The 27,871-nt window shown below is 50.0% G+C and overlaps 1 protein-coding gene across 1 annotated transcript in view; it reads left to right on the top strand.

The window, feature by feature from the left end:
* LOC129384590 (uncharacterized) overlaps positions 1 to 27,871 on the top strand; it is a 134,594-nt gene that overhangs the window by 46,316 nt on the left and 60,407 nt on the right. The window contains exons 2-3 of the mRNA XM_055070107.1: positions 16,413 to 16,483; positions 16,540 to 17,078. Coding sequence (XP_054926082.1) covers positions 16,414 to 16,483; positions 16,540 to 17,078 — 609 coding nt within the window. The 5' untranslated portion in view covers position 16,413. The remainder of the gene's footprint in view (positions 1 to 16,412; positions 16,484 to 16,539; positions 17,079 to 27,871) is intronic.

The following is a 27,871-nucleotide window of genomic DNA, read 5'->3' as shown; positions in this document are numbered from 1 at the left end:
GGCAACCGAATGCGTCCCGAAGTCATGGGCAAGTGGCAGTCGTTATAGAATATTTGCATCAGCTACCGGCATAGTTCTCGTACGTTTCAAGCCCACTACTTCATGCCTGTGTTGGACTCCGGTACGATGGCATATATCCCAATGAAGCTATACACCACACCATGTCTAATGCTATTTATCATTTACACTAGAGCGCTTCTTTCAGAGGGAGGGCACAAGCTGAAAAACAAAAGTATAAAACCGCGATAAACAATACTTCCATAAAAATTGAATAAATAAACATGGCGATTGCTATTCCATCTCATTCAATCATAATAAGCGTCGTCTGATACACGTCCGATTTTTTGATGTATTCCTCACTGATTGTGTAGCGTCAATCGGTCGCCATAGGTGAACAAACAGATGAACTATGTAAATCCGGTGCACAGCTCCTAGTTTTAATACATGGTGAAGTGGAACGACACACTGGTCCCGTGAGTGAATTATGGTGCACTCATAGGCGCATGCTGAGGCACCGGCCAGTCTGCATGGCCTACGTAGATTTGACCAAATATACACATGATCAAAAGAATGGACTACACTACCCCTGGCAGACACGAGCGAAATTTTGGGTATCTTTAACTAAGCAAACCTCCACTGCACGGGTGCATTTCTCAATTCATTTGTGGACTACTATGCACATATATTTCCAGCAAAAAAGAAGCACATAAGATATTTATTTACTTACTTATTTATTTATTTATTTATTTATTTATATACAGTACCCTCTGGACCCAGAAGGGTGTTACAGAGGGGGTGGGTACAATAACAGAAAAAATACAACGCGTTCAAACAATTAGTATTTAGGTGACAAACTCAAAACATAATCAGTTATTGCAACCTTGAAAGATGCCTCCTCGATGCAGACGATGGAGGGGGGGGGGGGGGGTAGGCGGTTCCACTCGGCACTGGGTTTTGGCAGAAATGAATCAGAGAAAACATTTGTGCGACGGAAAGGAATGAACACTTTACCCGGTGATCAAGACGTGATGACATGTACGAAGGCTCTGAAATGAAGTTTTGTTTAAGCGAGTTATTTTGGTGAAAGATTTTTTGAAAAAGGCAGAGACGGGAAATTTTATTCGGATCTGCAAATTAATAACGCCAAGGTTTGACTTCATTAAAGAAACGCTAGCTGTGCGGGAACAATTTGAAAGGATGAAACGTGCTGACCTGTTTTGAATTGACTTAATGGTATCCGCTAATCTTTTTTCACCAGGGTCCCAGACAGATAACGCATACTCTAGCTTCGGTCTAATTAGTGTTTTGCAGAGCAGTAACTTCAAATGGGGTGGGGCTATAGAAAAAATTCCTGTGAATGTAGTGAAGAGATGTGTTTGCATTGTTCGTGACATGTTCGATCTGCGCATGCCACGAAAGGTTACTGTTTAGCTGGATTCCAAGATATTTATCGGAAGTCACGTGCTCAAGGTTGGTTTCATTGATAATATAGCCGAAAGGAGTTGGTGAGTTCGAGCGACGCGAGACAGACCTAATTTTGCATTTAGTCGGATTTAAGAACATTAGCCATTGTGAGCACCACTTTGACATATTATCTAGATCTTTCTGAAGCATAAAGTTATCATGCTGATTAGTCATTTCACGGTATAGAACCCAATCGACGGCAAAAAGTTTAATAGAACTATTAACTACGGCAGGTAAGTCGTTTATATAAATTAGGAATAATAACGGTCCCAAGACGGAGCCTTGAGGAACACCTCACTTCACGGCGCAGTGTGGGGATGCGGAATTGCTAGCTGTTACAAACTGGGTACGGTGGTTGAGAAAACATTCTATCCATTTCAGAATATTAGGGTCAATATTAAGAGTACTGAGCTTAAGAAGCAGCAAGTAATGAGATACCTTGTCAAACGCTTTCGCAAAATCTAGAAAGATACAGTCAATGACTTTGCCCTTGTCTAAAGAGGAAGAAATGTGTATAAACAATATTAGTTGTGTTTCGCAGGAGTGGTTTTTGCGAAAAACATGCAGAGATGAAGTGCAGAAAGAGTTGGATTAAAGAAATGACACAAGATTGGAAAATATTACGTGTTCAAAGATTTTACAAGGCACGCGGGTAAGTGAAATGGGTCTGCAATTCAGAGGAGAATGCGGGTTACCTGATTTCAACAGAGGGACCACCTTCCCCACCTTTCAGTCAGCGGGCAAAGTTGAGCACTCAATAGATTGTGTGAAAAGGTACATAAAAATATCTAGGAGTAGACAGAAGTATTCCTCAAAAATTTCGAATTAATTTCGTCGGCACCACAGGAAGACAATAGTTTTAAATCTTGAATTAACTTCAATATCCCCGCAAAATCGAAAACAAGTGAATCCATGGGAAAAAAATCTTTGCGCATATGTGGCACTGTATCAACACAGCAAACAGAAAATGATTTCGCGAAAGTATCATTTAGGACATTGCAACATTGTGCATTGCTCATGGTGTTACCATCTATATCTGAAAGAGATATGTTATTTTTCGTTTTTATTTGAACAGTGCTCCAAAATTTAGATGGATTTGTAGAAAGAAGTGAGGGTAGATAGGTATTAGAAAAACGTCGTTCGCTTCTTTTAATGCGGTACGATAAGCATGCAGCGGATTAGAATAATCATTCCAACGAGTAGATGTTCGACTGCGTTTTGCAAGACGGAAAAGGCGTTTTTTTGTTTCACAGTCTTTTTACTCGCGTGGAAAACCAAGGAGTGCGTTTCTTTCCGGAAAGTCTGCGCAGTGGTACATATTTAGCGACAAGGGATGTAGCTTTGTTTTTAAACAAGTTCCAATTTTCGTCCACAATACGGCTGGAAAATTCTGGTATACAGTCGTTAATGAATACTGCAAACTCATTATTAATGGCAGTGTAATCACCGTTCGCATAATCTCTAATAAATTTTGGACTGTTCTCAAATCTAACGGGCCCTGTTACAAAAAAAAAATGTAAAAGAAAACACAGTGATTGCTTAGTCCGGGGAAACAACTTAAAGAATGTACTAAGTTTGGTTCAGTGACAAGAATGAAGTCTAGAGTGTTAGATGAAGTAGTGCCAGTTCTAGTAGGCCTAGAAACAAGTTGCGCAAGGTTAAAGTTTAGGCACAATTAAGGAAAGATTGACTTTCGCCGGACGTACCGACAACGAAGGGCGGTACCGAAGTCCACCTTATTTGGGGGAAATTAAGATCGCCTAAAAGAAATAACGGCGAGTGAGGAAATTCTGAGACAAGAAAATTCAGTACCATGCAGTTCATCGCAAAAAGTAGGTGGTGCACTTCGCGGCCGATAACACGCACAAAGCAGTGTGTTTTGGTGGTTCATAACAACACGAACACAAACCAATGCTAAAGACCACCACCGCCTAAAGGCACTATATTGTCGGCGACGGCCATTAAAACACCTCCGCCTGGTTTTAGGTTGCGGTCATGACGGTGAACAACGTAATTCCTGTCACAGTGGAACAGCTCTTCGCTAAGAAATTAACCACGTCAGCGGCACACGAATAAAAAATAGATGCTAAAGCTTCACGTTTATTAACTGCACTTCGCACATTCGATTATAAAAAAGAGAAATTGTGAAAAGGTTGGCTGCATGGCTGGTGCCTAATTTCTGTTAAGAAAAAGACGCGTCAGAATGGCGGTTAGTAGCAGTGGACGATAATTCAGCAGTGCAGGGAACATTACCCAATTGAAGTTCACAGACACTGTCGTTATCAGGGGAGTAAATATAACATTTTTGTCGATATATAGCTTGTTGTACTTCACAGTGAAAAATTGACCACTTTCTTTGCCAAATTCGTACAGTTTAGTTCTGACAGCTCCAGTTGCCTTAAAAAAATCTTCACTTACGGAAACACATTGTCTTTACCTTACTTTTAGAAGAAAGAATCGTTTCCCTTAGCTTAGACAATAAAATTTTGACAATATTGGGCCTGGACTTGTTGGGGACAAAACGGCCAAGTCTGTGTGCCCTGGAAATGCGGTCATCGCTTTTATTTAGGTTCATGCTTTTTACCGAGCAAATTTTATCTTCTGACTGCGCCTTAAGTTTCCGCAGCGCCATCTGCTACCCCCATGAAATATTAAGCTTTCGCGAGGTGAACGGTCTTCAAATTATTTGAGCCGTTGGTTCACTATGGATACTTGCGGCGCGAGGCGTTCACCCTGTTGGTCTTCAGATGATCGAATGCGTTGTTCAACTGCCGAGAGCCTGTTGTCGATATCGGCTATTTGTTGCTTCATGGAATATTAAGCCTCCTTGACTTCACTCGAGGCACTCATCACTTCTTCGTGTTTGGAATCAAATTTATCGTGTAGCGATTTATAAAGCTGTAGCAACTCCTTGTTAAACAGGTTAGGATCTTCTTTAGGGGGTCCAGGGTTTAGCTCTACGTTGCCGGACATGAATAACAACTTGGAAACAAGAACACATTCATGCTCTAATTGGAACAATGCTTGTGTGCCTGGAAGCACTATATGGAAGACAGTTCAAATGGGTAAGGCCTCGAGGCAAGCGAGGTTTGCTTGGTTAAAGATACCATCAAATTTTCCCAGTGTATATCAGAGGCAGTGTACTGCATTCCTATCACATGTGGTCAAATGTACATATGGCAGGCTGGCTGGTGCCTAAATATGTACCTATGAGATCACCATATTTCACTCAGAAGACCAGTATGCTCGTCCAACCTCGCCATGCATTGCCGCAATAGGGCTTCAGGACGGATTAGGATCGTTTATATGTTTTCACCCATGGTTCAGAATTGGCAAGAGAAATCAGTCAGGCATACCACATAAATAACAATACCTGTGAGCCAGCCCCCATTATCAGTGCATGAAGAAATTCTTCCTTTCTAGATGCCGAGGGATAGAAATTAATCTGTGCCTATTTATTTACTTTTTTTATGCAATCACCATTTATCCCTTTGTATTACAACTTCTGCCTTCCCTCACAAATTACCTTGTGCACAATACAAGCGCACATCCAGTGCTATTTTTTAATCCTTCCATCAACTTAGACAGTTCTTAGCCGAGGTCATGCTGTATGGTCTCTCTTCCCTCCCTGTGTAAATTTTGTCCTGAGAAGTTACATGGACTGACCGGCAAACTCAAACGGACATAGAAGTTTCACCTAGTGGACACGGCTGGTTGTTGCAAGTGCACAAACACAGTTACGGGTATCTGGTGGCATATGTGGTGTGTGCAAACAAGCTTTGACATTGTTGCAGTAGGCATGGACTCAGAACTGCTACAATGCCTACCTGCATGAAAGAGGGTTGCTTGCAAAGAATGTAAAGAAATTGAGAGAAAACACAGCAAGATTAACAGAAAACACCTCACTACTGAAGTAACTGCAGCACTATGAATACTGACCTTTCAATTTCATTTCAGGAAATTCGAGCTCATAAAATGTGTATTTGCCACTCACAGTTCATCTGAGAACAAGATAAAAATAATTGTAAATATTGTCACGTGGTGGTGACGTTAAGAACACAGGGGCAATACTGTGAAAGGCAAAACTAGATTTTATTGGGCGAACCTGTGCCCACAAAACAGGCTACACTTATAGCACAACGAAAGCGGCGAACACAGTCGGCGATCGTCAAAAATCTGATCAGCGGGTCAAGCGCGTCGGCTTTTATACAACAGTCGTCGAATGTTCCAGACTAATCGTTGGGACCCGCATGCCTTCCACAAAGTTCTACAACATTCGAGTCACGCGATGAAATCAGATAACACAAGGTTCGGCGACAACAGACAGCGGATAGAAGCATCGATAACTTTCCAGAAACTTCGGATGGAGACGCGTCCCGCGCTGTGCGATAACATTTGTTAGGCGGCGAAACGTGGTTGCCCGTCAAATATAAGTACACGTGTCAATACCCCCCTCTTAAAAAAGCATCGACCCGATGCTGGATACAAATGAAAGCAATAATGAAAAACACCCGTAGCAAAGAAAACAAAAATAAGGAAGTTCGTCAGCGTCCGTAAAAGGGTTTCAGACGCACCATGTGGACCACTTCAGATCGTGTGCGGCGCCGCTGTGAATGCGAAATTTCGTCTGGCACGACCTCATAGTCCAGTGCGCCAATACGTCGGATGATCTTGTACAGTCCGAAATAGCGACGCAAAAGCTTCTCGCTCAGTCCTCGTCGGCGTATAGGGGTCCAAACCCAAACACGGTCACCGGGCTGGTACTCCACGAAGCGTCGTCGGAGGTTGTAGTGTCGGCTGTCGGTCCTCTGCTGGCTCTTGATTCGCAGGCGGGCGAGCTGTCGGGCTTCTTCGGCGCGCTGGAGATAGCTAGCGACGTCAACATTCTCTTCGTCAGTTACGTGCGGCAGCATGGCGTCAAGCGTCGTCGTCGGGTTCCTGCCGTAAACAAGCTTAAACGGCGTGATCGGTGTTGTTTCTTGCACCGCCGTGTTGTACGCAAAGGTTACGTACGGTAGGACCGCGTCCCACGTCTTCTGTTCGACGTCGACGTACATTGCTAGCATGTCGGCGAGGGTCTTGTTCAGGCGCTCCGTGAGACCATTCGTCTGCGGATGGTAGGCAGTTGTCCTCCTGTGGCTTGTCTGGCTGTACTGCAGAATGGCTTGGGTGAGCTCTGCTGTAAAAGCCGTTCCTCTTTCGGTGATGAGGACTTCTGGGGCACCATGTCGCAGCAGGATGTTCTCGACGAAAAATTTCGCCACTTCGGCTGCGCTGCCTTTTGGTAGAGCTTTAGTTTCAGCAAAGCGCGTGAGATAGTCCGTCGCCACGACGATCAACTTATTCCCGGATGTTGATATCGGAAACGGCCCCAACAAATCCATCCCAATCTGCTGGAATGGTCGGCGAGGAGGTTCGATCGGCTGTAGTAATCCTGCTGGCCTATTCGGTGGTGTCTTGCGTCGTTGAGAGTCTCGGCATATCTTGACGTAACGGGCGACGTCGGCGGTCAGACGCGGCCAGTAATACCTTTCCTGTATTCTCGACAACATCCGGGAGAATCCGAAGTGCCCAGCGGTTGGATCGTCGTGTAGGGCGTGCAGTATTTCTGGACGCAGCGCTGACGGTACAACAAGAACGTAGCTGGCGCGGACTGGTGAGAAGTTCTTCTTCACGAGCAGGTTGTTTTGTAGCCTGAACGACGACAACCCGCGCTTAAATGCCCTAGAGACAACGTCGGGGTTCCCTTCCAAATACTCGACGAGGCCTTTTAGCTCCGGGTCTGCTCGTTGCTGTTTAGTGAAGTCTTCCGCGCTTATTATCCTAAAGAAGGCGTCGTCGTCCTCGTCGTCTTGCGGCGGGGGATCGATGGGGGCGCGCGATAAGCAGTCGGCGTCGGAGTGTTTTCTTCCGGACTTGTATATTACCGTGGCGTCATATTCTTGTAGTCTGAGGCTTCACCGCGCCAGCCGTCCTGAAGGGTCCTTTAAGTTAGCTAGCCAACACAATGCGTGATGGTCACTGACGACTTTGAATGGCCTGCCATAGAGGTAAGGGCGGAATTTAGCTATAGCCCTAATGATGGCGAGGCATTCCTTTTCAGTCGTAGAATAGTTGCTTTCCGCTTTTGACAGCGACCGGCTAGCATACGATATCACCCTTTCAAGTCCTTCTTTCCTCTGAACTAGGACGGCACCGAGGCCTAGGCTACTGGCGTCAGTGTGGATTTCGGTATCGGCGTCCTCGTCGAAGTGTGCAAGTACCGGCGGCGACTGCATGCGTCGTTTGAGTTCTTGAAATGCCTTGGCCTGCGGCGTTTCCCACTTGAACGCGACATCACATTTGGTTAGATGTGTTAGCGGCTCCGCGATGCGTGAGAAGTCCTTGACAAAGCGCCTATAGTAGGCACACATGCCAAGGAATCTACGCACTGCCTTCTTGTCGGTTGGCTGCGGGAACTTTGCGATGGCAGCTGTCTTCTGTGGGTCGGGGCGTACTCCTTATTTGCTGATCACGTGGCCTAGGAACAAAAGCTCATCGTAAGCGAAGCGGCACTTTTCCGGCTTCAGAGTGAGCCCTGATGACTTGATGGCTTCTAACACTGTCGCAAGCCGCCTAAGGTGATCGTCGAAATTTCCGGCGAAGACAACGACGTCATCCAGGTAAACAAGGCACGTCTGCCACTTCAGTCCGGCTAACACCGTGTCCATGACGCGCTGAAACGTTGCAGGCGCCGAGCACAATCCGAATGGCATGACCTTGAACTCGTAGAAGCCGTCTGGCGTGATGAAGGCAGTCTTTTCGCGATCTCTCTCGTCGACTTCTATTTGCCAGTAGCCAGACTTGAGGTCCATCGACGAGAAGTATTTAGGGTTGCAGAGCCGATCCAATGCGTCGTCTATCCGTGGAAGGGGGTGCACATCTTTCTTCGTGATCTTGTTCAGTCCACGATAATCGACGCAGAAGCGTAGGGTTCCGTCCTTTTTCTTCACCAGGACTACAGGAGAGGCCCACGGGCTTTTCGACGGCTCGATGATGTCGTCGCGCAGCATTTCGTCAACTTGTTGCCTAATAGCTTCACGTTCTCGCGTCGAAACTCGGTAAGGGCTCTGGCGGAGAGGTCGAGCGCTCTCTTCGGTTATTATGCGATGTTTTGCAACTGGTGTTTGTCGAATCCTCGATGACGTCGAAAAGCAGTCTTTGTATCGTCGGAGAAGACTTCTGATCTGTTGCTGCTTACTCGTGGGGAGACTTGGATTTATGTCGAAGTCTGGTTCGGTTACTAAGGTCGTCGGGGTAGATGCGGCAGAATCCGAGAGGACAAACGCATTGCTGTTTTCCAGAATTTCCTCGATGTATGCGATCGTCGTGCCCTTGTTGATGTGCTTGAACTCCTGGCTGAAGTTTGTCAGCAACACTTTCGCGTTTCCTCCGTGCAGTCTAGCGATCCCTCTTGCGACGCAAATTTCACGGTCTAGCAGTAGACGTTGGTCGCCTTCGATGACGCCTTCTACGTCAGCGGGTGTTTCGGTGCCGACCGAAATAACAATGCTGGAGCGAGGCGGCATGCTCACTTGATGTTCGAGCACACTCAAGGCGTGGTGACTACGAGGGCTCTCCGACGGTATCGCATGATCTTCCGACAACGTTATTGACTTCGACTTCAGGTCGATGACTGCGCCGTGTTGGTTGAGGAAGTCCATGCCGAGAATGACGTCTCGTGAACACTGTTGGAGGATAACGAAGGTGACAGGGTAAGTCCGGTCGTGAATGGTAATTCTTGCCGTGCACATTCCTGTCGGCGTAATCAGGTGTCCTCCAGCGGTCCGAATTTGAGGGCCTTCCCATGCAGTCTTAACCTTCTTCAACTGGACGGCGATGTGTCCACTCATGACTGAGTAGTTGGCGCCTGTGTCGACTAAGGCGGTGACTGCGTGGCCGTCTAGAAGCACGTCGAGGTCGGTGGTTCTTTGTCTTGCGTTGCAGTTGGGTCTTGGCGTCGGATCACGGCTGAGTCGTGTTGAACTGAAGCTGGTACATCGCGTCGTCAAGTCGTCTTTCGTCGGTTCAGTCTTGGCTTCCTGGCTTCCTCGGGACGGCGGCGTGTCGTTATTATGTCGTCGAGATGGTTTCTTCGGCGCCTTCGTCGGCGGCCGAGGATCTTCGTCAGTTCGACGAACAGCAACCGCACCTCCATCGGTTGCTGTTTTTAGTTTTCCGGATATGGGCTCGCTGACCGGCCCCGGGCTGGGCCAGTGTATGGTCGGCGCTGCGGCGACAGGTAGCGGCCTGGTGATGGCGAACGCGACGGTCGTCGAGAGCTCGACTGAGTAGCGGCGAGGTAGTCGGCGATGTCACGTGGGCGTTCTCCAAGCTGTGGACGCGGCGCGTTGACGGCGAACCCTCTCAGTCCCAAGTCGCGGTATGGGCATCGGCGATACACATGGCCGGCTTCTCCGCAGTGATAGGAGAGCGGGCGGTGGTCGGGGGCTCGCCAAATGTCCGTCTTCCTCGCGTAGGTGCGCTGGGCGACGGGTGGGCGTGCTGGCGGCGGCGGACGACGGAATTGCGGCGTTACAGGGCCCTGGTGTTGTCGCGGAGGGGGACCTTGACGGCGGGCGACGGCGGCGTAGGTCATCGCTTCCGGCTGAGGTTGCGGTGATCGTGGTTGCACCTCAGGGACTCCAAGCGATCGCTGAACCTCTTCTTTGACGATTTCAGCGATCGGATCCACTTGGGACTGCGTCCTTGGGTAGAACTTCTGCAGCTCCTCCCGTACCACCGCTCTGATAGTCTCGCGTAGATCGTCGGTAGCCAGTGATTGAACCCAGGCGTAGTTTGTATAGTTCGTGCGGCGATCGAATTGCCGATTTCGGATCTCGAGTGTCTTCTCAATGTTCGTCGCCTCACGAAGAAACTCTTCGACGGTCTTCGGTGGGCTTCTTACCATCCCGGCGAAAAGTTCCTCCTTTACACCACGCATCAGTAAGCGGACTTTCTTCTCCTCAGCCATATCCGGGTCGGCGTGGCGGAACAGACGGCTCCATTCCTCAGTGAAGACCACATTGGTTCGCAAGGGACTCACCTTCATTGAGGACGAGTTGGACAACATTAAAATTGAATAAGCTCTCATCGAAGTCGTTACGGGCAAAAAAACAGCACCTTTCTGCTTAACGTCTACAGTAGCCCTTCACACTGGAAGCAAAAATTCAAGACTCTCCTTCACTGAGCCAGCACTGTGGCGGAGACTCATAGGCTCGTCGCCTGCGGGGACTTCAACGTGGCGCAGCCGGCATGGGGATATAAAAGCAATTGGCCAAGGGGCGAGACCTGTTCCAAGACACAATAGAGCTGGGCGTCACCCTCATCACAGACCCGACTGATCTTACGAGGATTGGGAACTCTGTGTCCAGGTACACGACGCCGGTCCTCACGTTCGTGAAGAACGACGAGAAAAGAAATATCTCCTGGCGCAACACGGGGTTTGAGCTCGGCAGCGAGCACTACATCGTAGAGGTCATCATACTGGAGGAGGTCAAGGCCTCAAAGGACACCAAAAACATAATTTTATGGATTGGGATGCCTTTCGTAGCATGTTACCAACGGAGGTGGAGGAAATCGAGAACATAGAAGAATGGTCAGCCCAAATCACGGGGAAGATCAAAGAGGCGACTAAGATCATAGAAACGGATGAGCAGGTCGACAAGGTGGACAGCCGCCTGGCGCACTTAATCGAAGCAAAGCAATCTATCCTAAACAGGTGAAAGAAGCAAAGACTAAATCGGCGCCTAAGGAAGAAGGAGGCGGAGCTGAATCGCGCCATGGAAGTCCATTGTCGGGTGCTCTGCACGCAACAGTGGAACGAAATCTGTAGCGCTGCTGACGAGCAGGTGCATTGCGACAAGACTTGAAATTTGATGCGACATCTGCTCGACGAAACTAAAACAAAATCTCACCAACGCGACCGCCTCGCAAAGGTTATTCACAGAGCAGTCAACGAAAAGGGGGAACCCGAAGTAATCAGACGCATAGACAGCAAGTACCTCCTGGTTACACCCCCGGCAAGGCATCCCAAGTACGACGGTCAAGCCAACGAGAAGCATGACCGCAACATCAGCGTCGAGGAGGTGCGAGCGGCCCTGCACGAACTAAACTGCAAGTCGGCGGCCGGCCCGGATCACATCTCGAACAGAGCGCTCAAGAACCTCAACGATGCGGCCATCAAGAACCTCACCGGTTATTACAACAAGTGCTGGAGGGTGGGGTCACTGCTCCAGCAGTGTAAGACTGCCAAGCCCATCCTCATCCCCAAACCAGGCAAGCCGCCGAACATGGACAACCTCCGGCCCATCTCGCTCACGCCTTGCATGGAAAAAGTGTTGGAGCACGTCCTCATGTATAGGTGCCAGGGCTACCTGGAGGAGTCGGGACAATACCCCACCACGATCATCGGGTTTCGGCGTTCCCTCGGCACCCAAGACGCGATGATTTTGTTGAAGAAAGATATCATTGACGATGACACCCTAACGACGCGATCGAAGACCAGCTAAACGGTTCCGGTTTCATCTGCTCACCCAGCAAGTCAGAACTGCTGGTGTTACCACCGAAGTACGACAGACGTAACAAGAGCGAACCGAGGCATTACGAGGCCATCAAGATCGTGACGAGGAATGGCCAAGTGATCCCGCAGGTCGACAAAATCCGGGTGCTCGGCATGATTATAGACAAGCGACGGGGCATTGGCGAGACCATTTCCCGCCTTACAGCCAAGATTACCAACGCAATACATCTCATCAGACGAGTCGCCAACCGCAAGGCCGGAATGAAGCAGGAAAGCTTGATTCGGCTTGTGCACTCCTTCGTAATCAGCCACGTCACCTACGTTGCAGCCTTCCACAACTTGATGTAGTGCGAAAAGAATAAGATGAACGCCCTGATACGCCGAGCTTACAAGGCGGCGCTCAGACTATTCGAGGGTACGAACACCAACAAGCTCCCGAGCCTGCGGGTACACAATACCGTCGAGAAAATTGCGGACGCGCAACGGCCCGCCCAGCTGGAGTGGCTCTCTGTGACCGAAGCCGGCAGGCGCATGCTTCAATACTTGGGCTCCACGCCTGGGGCGAAAAAGGCGAGTGGCGGCGTTCCTGTCCCGGATGGGACCCGGCGTCGGATTAAGGTAGACCTCATCCCGGGAAACACGAACCAGGAGTTTAACAAGGAGAGAAGAGCGGCGAGGGCCAAGGCCCTCATCGACTTTCACGCCAAGGACGAGCACGCAAGGTTCGTGGATGCGGCAGAATACCAGGGATAGAGCGCGGCGTTCGTAGCTACCGTCATTGAGGCGTCGTCCGGCGCGACGAGGGCAGCGGCAAGCTTACGGGTCCGAGAGGCGTGTCAGGTGCAGGAGGGGGCCATTGCCCTGGCCATTGCCGACACCGGATGCCAAACGGTGTCGTGTAATTCGCGAAATGCAGTGCGGAATTATGCCAAGGGCAAAGTGTGTGGTGAGGTTGTGCGCGTTCTGTGCTCGGCTGACCTGCAACGAGAGAATAGGTATGCTAAAATCAAGTGGTTCCCGGCGCACGCGGGCAACGATGCGTGGAAGAAGCACAATAACCACAACGAGACGAAACACGCAGTAGGGTGAGCGCTAACCAACCGCGCCGCTGCAACCAACCGTCCAACGTGGTGTAGTGCCAAGGACCGCATGACGACATTCAACGAACTTCACTGTCTTTCAAGAGCCGCCGAGACCTGCTGGACGGCCCAGGTTTGGATTTCGTGGTCGTAACATCCCGCCGCAGCCGCGAGTCGCGGCGGAATCGTCATACTTGTCGAAGCTTCGTCGGGGAACTTAGTGCAATCCCATATGATGTGCGTCAGGGTGGCCCTCTCCCGCTGGCACACGGGGCACACATCGCTCACATATACTTTCGGGTACATATGATTCATTAGCACTGGAGTGGGTAAGGAACCAGTTTCTAATTGTCTGAACAGCACCGCCTCCGCTCGGCTCAGCCCCGAGTGCGGTGGTGGGAAAGTCCTTCGAGCCAGGCGTTGAAAGGCCGAACGCCAGCGGGAGTAACACGCGCTGGAGTTGAGTAGAGACCACCCGCTGAGAAGACGTCAGGGCCGGGTCGCAGCGTCATTTAGTCATGGTGTCGTTGTTCAGGCGACTAAATAAAGTTGTTTCTCTCTCTCCCTAGCAGAAAGCAGCTCGGCTGTGTGTCGCAGTTAATTTCGCGTGTACTGAATCTTACCATGATAACGTCGTGATACTTTGTCGGACTCTGAGCATGATTGCAATTGATTTCGTTACATTTTCGGATAATTTCGAGGCACGCTCTCTGCGCATGTCGTGAAGCAGTTAGGCAAAAGAAGTTCGGCCGCGGGGACATATGACGTATGCTGAATATTTGTGTGACAAGTTTGTGACACTTTTATGACCCTGCAACAGCATATACCTTGTTTTGATTCTGACGCTTGTCTAGTACGCGACGAGCGATGGCTATGACTGATAACAGAGGAGTGTGTTGCTTGCGCCAAAACGCGCAAAAGGTGACGCCGAGAATATCAAATACCAGGAACTTGTAACTCGAAAATTCTGTCTTCAGAACGACTGAAAATAGGCTTTGCACCCACGATTTGTCGTGAGTGCCAGTAGAAGGAATTGTACTAGCGTCTATCACTGTCTGGTAGAGAGCGTGTGTTGTGGCCAGCTCGGTGCACGCAGCGTAACATCGCGTCGGCTAAGGCCAAGTAGTTTATAAAACGCGCAGTCGACCATGTATTTGTGATCCTAAAGTGCAGGAAATAAGGCCCGCAATGGGATAATGCTTGGAAACTTGATGTTTTCTTTATGTGAGCCACGTATTTTCTACGCCATGTTTATCTAAAAGTGAACCGCTTTGTTTGTGATGCCGCCCATTCACCATTTTCGCACGCTTCGCACCTACACGCAGCATACCTATGAGGTGTTAATAACCGAAGTGACACTTGCTCGCAATTAATTTTTTCCAGCTGAGACCGTCCGTTGGAGCTTCGCACGGGAAGTGCTGCTGCTTACCTGGTGCCAAAACGTTGGAAGAGCGTACAAAAATCCCGGAAAGAGCCTTTATATAGAGCAAAATAAAAATTTCCTTATTTCGGAAGGCGTCATGCGCCTACTTTATGAAATTGCACGTAGCACAGATTCAGTGCCAGGGTTGTAAAGACCGTTCGCAATCATTTTTGCTTAGTACTAAAACGATTCCGCACCACCACCGCGCGTGGTTGAGCAGCAGAAGCCAAAAGGAAAACAAAGGCCGCGCCGATCAGCGCAGCTGGCTTAACGCGTTCCAGCAAGCGCTGAAAACGCGCACGTGTAGAAGCGAAACCGGGTGTGTGGTTCAGGTATTAAGGCCGGCAGCTTGGAGAGCAACAGTCGATTCGGTTGCTGGGCTCTCTGGAGTGCCCGCTCTTAAATTTTTTTCTATAGGATTACAAGGCTTGCCGCCGCATCTACACCATGACCGCGGCGTCGCGTTCTACTTCATGACAAATGCGGCAGGCGGTTTCTGCTCGTCTCTGGAGCTGGGCTAGAAAGCTTTTGTTCGTCTACTTCGACTCGTTCAATGTAAACACGCGCAAAATGTCTTGAAGAAGGTTTACAATGCAAAATAGTCGTTCGAGAATATCGGCCCTGAATAGAACCAGAGTCCTTCCATGTTTTTCTGGTCACGAAACTCCGCCGTCACGCTATGGGAGAGGTTCATATGCGGCCCAAAGGTGCCGCGACGCGGCGCCACTGTGCCACAGAGGGCATCGTTCGCGCACCGAAACGCGTGCGCAGTGCGAGGCGAGCCGAGTGATCGGGTGCGTTCTGTGCATGTGCCGCGCTATTTTTCGAGTGCTGGGCTGTTCAGCTGAAGTGGCGGGGTGGGACAACGATGCCGAACACGTGTTGCAAGTAACAGCTGAAGGAGTAGAATGGTGGTATCTCTAACAAGCCATTTGAAAAAAAAAAAATGGAAAGACTCTGATAGAACTTACCTTTGGTTTTCGTCTTACAGTACTTATATTCACCCCTAGAAAGCGTTTGCCAAGCAGATCTTGATGGGTGAGGGATTTTGCTGTTGAAATCTGGCTTGTGCGGCTTCGTCAACTGCAGGTTACATGCTTTGTGCGCGTTGGCTGCTCTGCGGCGCACTTTCCTGCTACTGCGCGGTGCACGCATGTGCTTTGAAAGCTGGGACACGTAAGATTTGTTCGGCTTTCCTGTACTCAGCGTTGTTGATTGCCTAATCATCGCTTGTGCTCGCGTGCTTATTCGAGCACCTGACGGCCACCTAACGCATCGGTATTCTTGCAACAGCTCAAATCACGAGCGCAACAGGGAGAACTCATGCCGAGAGAGACGCCCGTCAACTCGCAGATGAAGAGCGAGCAATGCGTCTGGCTTTCTAGGCGCAACTGAGAAATCAACTATTGCGTACGGTTCTTCAATATTCGCCATATCCGCATCGCTACCGCTTTGCCGCCAGGTGCACGCATCCTCGGCCTAGGCGCCATTTAATAGCTGCTAATAACAAAATTAAGCAATTACCAGCCCTGCGGCTTTCCAAATATCATTTTGTCAGTAGACGCTAGGTATCTATGGTACAAGAGAAATTTCGTTGCAGTTGGCCTTGAAGCGGTGAATCGTTGAACTGCGCTTCACTTTCGAAGACGGCATAGCTACCCATCCAGCCACCGTGATGTGGTTCGCAAAGCTAGCACACAAGATGCGAGATGGACTCTTGAAAGAGATGATTTCGGATGAACATCTAGCAAAGATTGGTTATTCGCACGAATAGCGCGTTCCGAACGAATTTCAATCCGCTCTATTCTCGGCACGATTGTTTAACCATCGTAGCACTTTTCCCTAAAGACACGACCAGTACTCCAAATACCCCTGATGTTTGCAGGATGCGTGTGGCCTCGCTGCTGTTCGTGCTGCTGGCGCTTACCGCGCGAGCCCATGGACGCCAAGACGCCGGTGAGCAATGGCTGCGTGCTCCTCCGCCACATGCGTCTGCAGCGCCCTTCTCGCAGGGCGTGGCGTGGTGCCAGGAGCGATCATCGTGGACGTGCGCCACGGGCTGTTGCTGCCACAGGGCCGCTCGCGTGAGGAGCTGGAGCCGGTGATACGCGACAGCCTGCGCATTCTCGACCTCTACCTTCACGAAACCGCCGGTTCTAAGCCGCCATTTAGGCTCAAGCGAAGCGCTGACGACAAGCACCTCCTGTCGGCAAAGCCCATGGGCCCCTCTCTGGGCAGGCCCAAACGTAGCGCTACCGCACGAAACGTCCGACTACCGGGCTGGGTCAAGACCAGGCCGAAGCGCAGCCCCCACTACGCGCTGAACGCATTCGCAATCAACCCCAAGCCAGTGAACGAGTCGGGCGGCTACTACACGCTCTTCGCGCGAGTCTCTGAGGCTGCGCTGCAGGATTTAATGGCGCGACAGCCGCTTGCCGGCAAGCCGCAGCCCGCCCGACACCGTGAGCCGTCTAACCGCTACTCGGGCGAACTGTTCGAGTACGTGGCGAACGGCACGGCCAGCCGGCCGGCACTGGCGTCACCGAAACAGGTGAGCCATTGTCCACGGCCGCGACCACAGCTCACAACTGGCCGTCCGGTCATTAGAGCACCAGTAGAACGAAAAATATGGAGTACATTTAAAATTGCAAAGAAATCATCGGGTTGGTTGTATCGGGGTGCAACCACACTGGGTTGCGCGGAACGCCGTGTGCTTGCTGCTAAGAGAGTATGGGCAATAGGGCAGGGCTGGGCAATAGTACTTTGTAATTGCAACGTGATACAATACAATATACTCGGGCAAGAAGTATTTGAGATACACATTTGAGATATTACCGTAATTATTCTATCCTATGCGGTAATTCCGTTTTTACCTTAAGATACTTGGATACCTTTGAGACGATAAGCAAAACGAGACAAAGTGATCGTGCTCGTCATCTTGAATTTCAATCTCCTACCATCCCCCTGTTTTCCTTCGGTACATTCGGAAATTCCTTCTTATACATGTGCATAATGTAGCAGCAAAGGCATATGCAGAAAAATGTTTGCTTGGAAATTTCCTAACTGCAACCAACCTTCTTGCATTCGAGCAAAATGTCTGTAAATATCTAAACATTTGTGTGTTTCTTGCTCAAAGTTTAATATTGTCACGTGGTGGCGACGTTCAACACAGTAGCGATACTGTGAAAGACAAAACTAACTTTTATTGGGCGAACCTGTGCCCAGAAGACAGGCTACACTTATAGCACAACAATAGCGGCGAAGATGGTCGGCAATCGTCGTAACTCTGATCAGCGGGTCAAGCGCGTCGGCTTTTATAGATCAGTCGTCGAATGTTCCAGAGTAACCGCTGGGACCCGCGTGCCTTCCACAAAGTTCTACACTATTCGCGTCGCGCATACATGAAATCAGATTACACAAGTTGCGGGGAAGGACAGCGGATAGAACCATCGATAACATTCCAAAAACTTCTTTTACATGCAGGCGCGTCCTGCGCTTTGCGATAACAATTGTTAGATGGTGAGGAGTTGTCGCCCGATAAAGATAGAGAAGTAGACGTCTCATTACCCCCTCTTAAAAAGCATCGGCCCGATGCTGCAAACAAACGAAAGTAATAAAGAAAAGCACTCATAGCAAAGAAAACAAGAAAATAAGAAAGTTCGTCAGCGTCCGTAGAAGGGTTTAAGGCGCACCACGTGGACCACTTCAGATCGTAAGCGGCTCCGCTGTGGTAGCGAAATGCCATCTGGCACGACCTCATAGGCTAGTGCGCCAATACGTCGGATGATCTTATAGGGTCCGAAATAGCGACGCAAAAGCTTCTCGCTCAGTCCTCGTCAGCGTATAGGGGTCCAAACCCAAACACGGCCACCGGGCTGGTACTCGACGAAGCGTTGTCGGAGGTTGTAGTGTCGGCTGTCGGTACGCTGCTGGTTCTTTATCCGTAGGCGGGCGAGCTGTCGGGCTTCTTCGGCGCGCTGGAGGTAGGTCGCGACGTCAAGATTCTCTTCATCGGTGATGTGCGGCAGCATGGCGTCGAGCGTCGTCGTCGGGTTCCGGCCGTGAACCAACCTAAACGGTGCGACCTCTGTTGTTTCTTGCACCGCCGTGTTGTAAGCAAAGGTGACGTACGGCAGGACCGCGTCCCACGTCTTGTGCTCGACGTCAACGTACATTGCTAGCATGTCGGCGAGCGTCTTGTTCAGGCACTCCGTGAGACCATTCATCCGCGGGTGGTAGGCAGTTGTCCTCCTGTGGGTTGTATGGCTGTACTGCAGAATGGCTGGGGTGAGCTCTGCTGTAAACGCTGTCCCTCTGTCGGTGATGAGGACTTCTGGGGCACCATGTCGCAGCAGAATATTCTCTATGAAAAACTTCGCCACTTCGGCTGCGCTGCCTTTTCGTAGAGCTTTACTTTCAGCGAAGCGGGTGAGATAGTCCGTCGCCACGACGATCCACTTATTTCCGGATGTTGACGCCGGAAACGGTCCCCACAAATCCATCCAGATCTGCTGAAATGGTCGGCACGGAGGTTTGACCGGCTGTAGTAGTCCCGCTGGCCTTGTCGGTGGGGTCTTGCGTCGCTGACAGTCTCGGCGTGTCTTGACGTCACGGGCGGCGTCGGCGGTCAGACGCAGCCAGTAATACCTTTCCTGTATCTTCGACAGCGTTCGGGAGAATCCAAGGTCCCCAGCGGTTGGATCATCATGTAGGGCGCACAGTACTTCTGGACGCAGCGCTGACGGAACAACAAGAAGGTAGCCGGCGCGGACTGGTGAGAAGTTCTCCTTTACGAGCAGGTTGTTTTGTAATGTGAACGAGGACAATACGCGCTTAAATGCCCTAGGTACTACGTCGGTGTTCCCTTCTAAATACTCGACGAGGCCTTTTGGCCGCGGGTCTGCTCGTTGCTGTTTAGTGAAGTCTTCTGCGCCTATTATTTCGAGGAAGGCGTCGTCATCCTCGTCGTCTTCCGGTGGGGGATCGATGGGGGCGCGTGATAGGCAGTCGGCGTATGAGTGTTTTAGTCCGGACTTGTAGACTACCGTGACGTCATATTCTTGCAGCCTCAGGCTCCACCTCGCCAGCTGTCCTGAAGGTCCTTTAAGTTAGCTAGCCAACAGAACGCGTGATGGTCGCTGACGACTTTGAATGGCCCGCCATATAGGTAAGGGCCGAATTTTGCTGTAGCCCAAATGATGGCGAGGCATTCCTTTTCAGTTGTAGAATAATTGCATTCCGCTTTTGACAGCGACCGGCTAGCATAAGATATCACCCGTTCATGTCCGTCTTTCTTCTGGACTATGACGGCACCGAGGCCTAGGCTACTGGCGTCAGTGGGGATTTCGGTATCGGCGTCTTCGTCGAAATGCGCAAGTACCGGCGGTGAATGTATGCGTCGTTTTAGTTCTTTAAATGCGTCGGCCTGCGGCGTTTGCCACTTGAACTCGACATCAGATTCGGTTAGATGCGTTAGTGGCTCAGCGATACGTGAAAAGTCCTTGACAAAGCGCCTGTAGTAGGCACACATGCCAAGGAATCTACGCACTGCCTTCTTTTCGATGGGCTGCGGGAACCTTGCGATGGCAGCTGTTTACTGCGGGTCGGGGCGTACTCCGGATTTGCTGATGACGTGGCCTAGGAACAGAACCTCATCGTAAGCTAAGCGGCACTTTTCTGGCTTCAGAGTGAGTCCTGATGAGTTGATGTCCTCTAGTACTGTCGCAAGCCGCCTAAGGTGATCATCGAAATTTCCGGCGAAGACGACGACGTCATCCAAGTAAACAAGACAGGTCTGCCATTTCAATCCTGCTAACACTGTGTCCATGACGCACTGGAACGTTGCAGGCGCCGAGCACAGTCCAAATGGCATGACCTTGAACTCGTAAAGGCCGTCTGGCGTGATGAAGGCAGTCTTTTCGCGATCTCTCTCGTCGACTTGTATTTGCCAGTAGCCAGACTTGAGGTCCATCGACGAGAAGTATTTAGCGTTGCAGAGCCGATCCAATGCGTCGTCTATCCGTGGAAGGGGGTATACGTCTCTCTTAGTGATCTTGTTTAGTCGGCGATAATCGACGCAGAAACGTAGGGTTCCGTCCTTTTTCTTCACCAGGAGAACAGGAGATGCCCACGGGCTTTTCGACGGCTTGATGATGTCGTCGCAGAGCATTTCGTCGACTTGTTGCCTAATAGCATGATGTTCTCGTGTGGAAACTCGGCAAGGGCTCTGGCGGAGTGGTTGAGCGCACTCTTCGGTTATTATGCGATGCTTTGGAACTGGTGTTTGTCGAATCCTCGATGACGTCGAAAAGCAGTCCTTCTATCGTCGGAGAAGACTTCTGAGCTGTTTCTGCTTGCTGATGGGGAGGCTTGGATTTACGTCGAAGTCTGGTTCGGGAACTATGGTCGTCGGGGTAGATGCGGCAGAACCGGAGAGAATAAACGCATTACTGGTTTCCAGAATTTCCTCGATGTACGCGACCGTAGTGCCCTTGTTGATTTGTTTGACCTCCTGGCTGAAATGTGTCAGCCAGGATCTGTCATCAAATTTGTCATCACTGGGACGGCCGTCGAGGGCTCCACTGAGTAGCGGCGAGGTAGTCGGCGTTGTCACGAGGGCGTTCAGCTACCCGAGGGCGCGGTGCGTTGACGGTGAACCCTCGCAATCCCAGGTCGCGGTATGGGCATCGGCGATACACATGGCCGGCTTCCCCGCAGTGATAGCAGAGCGGGCGGTGGCCACGAGCACGCCAAACGTCTGTCTTCCTCGGGTAGTTGCGCTGGGCGACGGGTGGGCGTGCTGGCGGCGGCGGCGGTGGTCGACGGAATTGCGGCGGTACAGGGCCCTGGCGCGGTCGTGGAGGGGAACCTTGACGTCGGGCGACTTCTTGACTTCTGGCTGGGGCTGCGATGATTGTGGTTGTACCTCCGGAACTCCAAGCGATCGCTGGACTTCTTCTTTGACAATTTCGGCGATTGAGGCCACTTGAGGTTGCGATGAAGGGAATATTCTTTTAAGCTCCTCTCATACGACTGCCCGGATGGTCTCGCGCAGGTCGTCGGTTGCCATTGATTGAACTCCGGCGTAGCTTGTTGGCTTGGTGCGTCGGTCTTATTGCCGGTTCCGCAATTCGAGTGTCTTCTGGATGCTTGTCGCCTCACGAAGAAACTCGTCGACGGTCTTCGGTGGGCTTCTTACCATTCCGGCGAAAGTTCCTCCTTTACACCACGCATCAGTAGGCGGACTTTCTTCTCCTCGGACATTTCCGAGTTGGCGTGGTGGAACAGACGGCTCCATTCCTCAGTGAAGATCGCGATCGTCTCATTCGGCAGCTGCGCTCTGGTCTCCAGTAGAGCTTGGGCTCGCTCTTTTCGCACGACGCTTGTAAATGTTTGCTGGAAGCCGCGTCGGAACAGGTCCCACGTCGCCAAAGTGGCTTCTCGATTCTCGAACCACCTCCCTGCGGCGTCCTCCAATTTGACATAGACATGTCGCAGCTTTTCGTCGTTGCCCAGCTGTTAAACGTTGCGACCATCTCATACGTTTCCAGCCAGCTTGCCGGGTCCTCATATGTGGAACCACGGAACGTCGGTGGTTTCCTGGGCTGCTGCAGCACGATGGGGGACGCTGGGGCTGCCATTGGGGTTGCCTTGGCCACAATCTTCTTGGTCTTTTAAGGTAGAAGAGCACTGTTAAAGACGGCGGCTTGCTCGATGGTCCGGGACCACGTTTGTGTTCTCTTTGCGGTCCGGGCTTGGATCACGGCTTGTCGGGGGCGTCCGGTACATGAACAAAAGCACCTCCACCAGATGTCACGTGGTGGTAACGTTGAAAAACAACCGGAAAGCGATACTGTGAAGAACTTTTATTGGGCGAACCTGTGCCCACAAGACAGGCTCCACACGCCGACCGTGTTCGCCGCTATCGTTGTGCGAACACGGTCTGCGATCGTCGAAAATCTGATCAGCGGGTCAAGCGCGTCGGCTTTTATAGATCAGTCGTCGAATGTTCCAGAGTAACCACTGGGACCCGCGTGCCTTCCACAAAGTTCTACACTATTCGCGTCGCGCATGCATGCAATCAGATTACACAAGTTGCGGGGAAAGACAGCGGATGGAACCATCGATAACATTCCAGAAACTTCTTTTGCATGCAGGCGCGTCCTGCGCTTTGCGGTAACATTTTTTAGGTGGGGAGAAGTTGTCGCCCGATAAAGATAAAGAAGTACACGTGTCAATATTTTCATTCCGAAGCAGCTTATTGGCGGTACTTTAGTCGGTTAACATGAAAACACTTTATGGGCTTGTTGCAGCTCGAGGTGGCGTTAGGCCAAGGGATCCCCCAAGCCCGTCCCGTCGTAGGAATGAGAAAAAAGGGTTTAATTGACATTGGTGACACGGCTCCAGTTACGGAAGCCCGCTCCATGCAGGAGCAAGTTAAACGTCCCACTTCACGCCAGGGCACATCGGTCCTGCTGCACGAGAAGTCCTCGCTTTTAATGCCGTAGTCTTCGCTAGGCGAGTGGACTTGGAGAATCTGAAGACTGTATAGCAGGACAATCGCAATCACCGAGCCGGCTGCGATATCACGCCCATGCTTTCGCAACGCTCCGCAGCATCCTCCTCTCCGAAGCCTCCACTGACCCGAAGGTTAGAATAGAGGACGGGATAACAACCTAGGAATCCACGGTCAGCGCCGCCCTTAGGTAGCACTTAAGGTTGGTTGCTTTCACCATAAGTTAGGCTGTCAGATAGTGTTGGGTGTGGGTCCTTTTTGTGGACACCGTCAGCAGTCGGTGTCTGCGCTGCGTTGACTACTTAAGGTAGGCGCTGACACCGAGCGCACTCTTCGGTTATTATGCGATGCTTTGGAACTGGTGTTTGTCGAATCCTCGATGTCGTCGAAAAGCAGTCCTTGTATCGTCGGAGAATACTTCTGAGCTGTTGCTGCTTGCTGATGGGGAGACTTGGATTTACGTCGAAGTCTGGTTCGCGAACTATGGTCGTCAGGCTAGATGCGGCAGAACCGCATCTGTGCTTCGGGGCAAACATCTAATTAACGCCTCTGGCGGTGTTCAGTCGTAACACCCTATGCTGTCAGCAGTTTTTGCTTGTCACTTTTGTAATTGGTGGGAGTCACTGCACTGCTAACCGACCAGCTAGTGAGTCGCCATCTAATTCCAAGAACGTCAATAAAAATGGCGCAAATGCCACTGTGGAGTTTTACCTTGTCCATAAACGTATTACGTCTCACTGAAGTGACTAGTGCAAGAGTGAACACGGGACACTAAAAACGCAACAAGGACAAGCGTAATCTTCCAACGGGTGTTTATTCCTAAAAAGTATATATATATATTCATGGTGCGGCCATGGTGCGCTCTTATTTATTTGTCATGACCATGTTGCCTTGCACTATCGTAACTGAATATGATCAAGTGCGCGAGAGTAAATTACACACCTTTTTGTAATAAACACCACTTGGACGTTTGCGCTTGCCCTTGTCGCCTTTACAGTGTCTCTTGTCCACTCTTGCGCTAGCCACGTCAGCATGGAATACCAACTAGCCCCGTCTCACACCTTGCTTCAGTTACCAGTTACGCATGTAACGTGGTCTAACAAAATTTTAAAAAATCACGAGCACGGTACTCCATAATGCGAAATTTGAGCGGATCTGTATACGTGTTTTCATTTCGCGATATATTGGCTGGCTCGGACAATCCGACTCGCTGGGCACGTTGCGAACGGTGCGAACTGGGGCGAGATCGTCTCGCTAATCGGCAGATCGCGAGAGGGCAGGGAGATCGCGAGAGGACGCGCCGAGCTGAGACGGACGCGCCGAGATGGCGCTATGTGCTAGGTGCTACGCGACGCACGTGACACGCATATCCTGCGCCGTCGAGACACTGCAGGAGAGCGTCGCTGCACATGGTTCGCTTTTTTGCATTGATTCCTCTGTGTACACGTGCGGTCTCTTCGATGTCATAAGCCAATGTTAAAAAAAAAATTAAATTATGGGGTTTTACGTGCCAAAACCACTTTCTGATTATGAGGCACGCCGTAGTGGAGGACTCCGGAAATTTCGACCGCCTGGGGTTCTTTAACATGCACATAAATCTAAGTACAGGGGTGTTTTCGCATTTCGCCCCCATCGAAATGTGACCGCCGTGGCCGGGATTCGATCCCGTGACCTCGTGCTCAGAAGCCTAACACCATAGCCACTGAGCAACCACGGCGGGTGTGAGCCAATGTTGTGTGCCAAACTGTAGAGGAAACTACGACAACGGGCGAAAGGTCAGGCTATTTGGTTTCCCAAGTGATCCCGAACGAAGGAAATAATGGCAGCGGGCAGTGCGACGGGACGATGTCGTCGTTGGAAAACTGAAAGATCCGCCTGTAAGTGTTGTCTCGCTTTTCAATTTGTGCAGTGATGATTTATATAAACAATGTACAATGAAAGTGTATTAGTGAAAACTACGATATTCCATTGTTATATAAATACGTTTTCAAGTGACCATTTATTTGCACGTGTAAACTATGTGGGCTCGCGTGCGTTTAAATTATGGGGTTTTACGTGCCAAAACCACTTTCTGATTATGAGGCACGCCGTAGTGGAGGACTGCGGAAATTTCGACCACCTGGGGTTCTTTAACGCGCACCTAAATCTAAGTACACGGGTATTTTCGCATTTCGCCCCCATCGAAATGCGGCCGCCGTGGCCGAGATTCGATTCCGCGACCTCGTGCTCAGCAGCCCAACACCATAGCCACTCAGCAACCGCGGTGGGTTCGCGTGTGTTCGCGATGGTGTGTGTATATTCATTCGTTGAATGGCTAATGGTTCAGTACAATGCGCTTTTCAGAGAGCTCGCGCTTAGATTTGTAAGCGTATGTCACATTTTTGCAGGCGTCAAGGTGTGTTCATAATATGACGGCGCTGGTTGTTTCGCAGGTTTGTGAACGGCATTTCAAGCCAAAGCGCCTACGTACAACATCAAAATACACGGACTGTGACGGAAAGACCATCGAGGTTCAAATGAAGCTCACCCGGCTCACGCCTGATCCCATTTCAACAATATTTCCTGACTGCCTGCAATATATTTCGGATTCTCGCCAGTCGAGAGAAGACCCTGATACAAAGCGAACACGTGTGGAGAACGAAGAGCTTCAAAGGGCCTTAAAGCAGTCATCTTTAGCGCACGAGAACGAGGAACGAGAAAACAAAGTTAACAGCCTCTAAGACATCAGTTCACGCCTGCACAAGCTAGGAGAGGAAATGTTTTGTACAGTGTTACCTTCCGACAGCTGCATGATCTTTGCTCACATCAAAGTGACAACAGATGCTCCCGATATTTTGGTGTCAGTTACTGTGTCGTCGGATGTGTCTGTGCGTGTGAATTGGAGAGGGGCTCGTCTTACATCTGACAAATGTTTTGATATCCCGGATCATATTCACGATTTCCGCGTGCTTATTCAGCTCTTGGCTAATGTCGAGGACCACTGCACTAAAGAAGAACCACAACAAGTGGACAAAGGAAAGGCTGCATTGAAATTGGTGACCTCACTTCGTGATGACATTTCAAGTGGAGACCTTCTGGACAACGAAAAGGTGGGCGCTGCGACTTCCTCAAAGAGCAGTGTCATCTCCTCATGAAGAGGAATAATGCTGTTTGGTACTCTGCGGAACTTTTGGTCTTGTGTAGCATTTTGTACACTATTTCACCGCATGGCTGTAAGTTTTTGAGGAGCAGTGCAAAGTTAGTGTTGCCGCATACTGAAACAATCAAGTGTGTCTGTGGTGCATATGATGTTAGACCTTTAAAGGAGCAAAATGAAGCGGGCTTCCTAAGAAATATGAAAAGGAGGGCAAGTCTGCTGAAAGCTCATGAAAGAAATGCGATATTAATGGTAGATGAAATACACTTACAGCAGTTCTTTGAATGCAAGGGTGGCAGCATAATAGGGGTTGCTGCGAACTGTTCTGAACCTGCTAAGACAGCGCATGTATTTATGGTGCAGTTTCTCCTCTCACCATTCAAAGGTGTTGCACACATCCTTCCAGTGTCAAAAATTACTGCCGAGGAACTGCATGAAACTGTAAAAAAAGTAGTCTTCAGGCTTGAAGAATCGAACCTTCATATTGTTGCATTCATCACAGACAATAATTCCATTAACCGGAAGATAATGGCTATGTTCAGTGAGGCCCAGAAGCTCGAAATTGTTTACCCCCATCCAGCTAATCCGCAGCAGCCACTCTTTCATATTGCTGACTCTGTGCATTTGCTGAAATGTATCAGGAACAATTGGCTAAACCAAAAAAATCCTGACAAATGTCTATATTACCCACCTTTTCCCTATGAAACCACAGAAAGTAAGACAATGGAGGGTGCTTCACTCACATCATTCGGAGAGCTTCATGAGGCTGAGCCAACTAATACTGTGAAAGTGGCTTTTGGGCTAACGTATAAAACCTTAAATTCCACAAATATTGAGAGGCAGAACGTTAAACTTGCTCTGCAAATTTTTAACTATTTTTTTCATCTGCTTTGAGGATAAGAGGTGAAACCCTCCATCTGACACTTGCAGAGGGTATTGCAGATTTCATCGATCTAATTGTGCGATGGTGGAGCATCATCAACGTCAAGACTCCCCAAAAGGGACACAGAGTGAGAGACGTGTGGCAAGAGCCAGTAGGTGAAATCAATGGTGAGCAGCTGCAGTTCCTCGATACATTTGTTACCTGGCTCGATGACTGGAAAAGTAGGTGTGTGCATAGATGTTCGTTGACAATGAAGACCCACTCAGCCCTCCGACTTTCCGCATACGCCTTGATCAAGGTGCCAAGATATTTTTTGGAGGAGCTCAGTTTCACGTACGTTCTCCTTGGAAAATTTCATACCGATCCCCTCGAAGCTAGGTTCGGAAAGTGTCGGAAGCTGTGTGGGTCCCATTACAATGTGTCAATCACACAGGTACTTGAAGCTGAGGCAAAAATCCGCCTCCAGAACACACTGATCTTGCGAGATATGCCAGCATCCACCGACACTTGCAAAGAGACGTGTGCGGAAATGCTGATTGACAAATATAACATAAAGCTAAGAACTTGTGACCTAAAGAAGCCCCGGGAAGACATGCCGGCATTGGTGTACATCGCTGGCTACTCAGTGCATGCTGCTTTGAAGTACTAGCCTTGCAATGACTGCTGTGATTAATTCACAAAAACTGAGAGCTTGAACGCAGTGAGCATGTGCTGATAGATAATATGAGTAGAGGCAGCTTGAAATTTCTACAGCCATGTGTTGTTCATGTCGTGCTGTGCACCAAGGTTCTGCTAGAACATATTACAGGC

The sequence above is a fragment of the Dermacentor andersoni genome, chromosome 5, assembly GCF_023375885.2.
Source record: "Dermacentor andersoni chromosome 5, qqDerAnde1_hic_scaffold, whole genome shotgun sequence".
Lineage (NCBI taxonomy): Eukaryota > Metazoa > Arthropoda > Arachnida > Ixodida > Ixodidae > Dermacentor > Dermacentor andersoni.
This window is presented reverse-complemented; position numbering and strand designations above follow the sequence as displayed.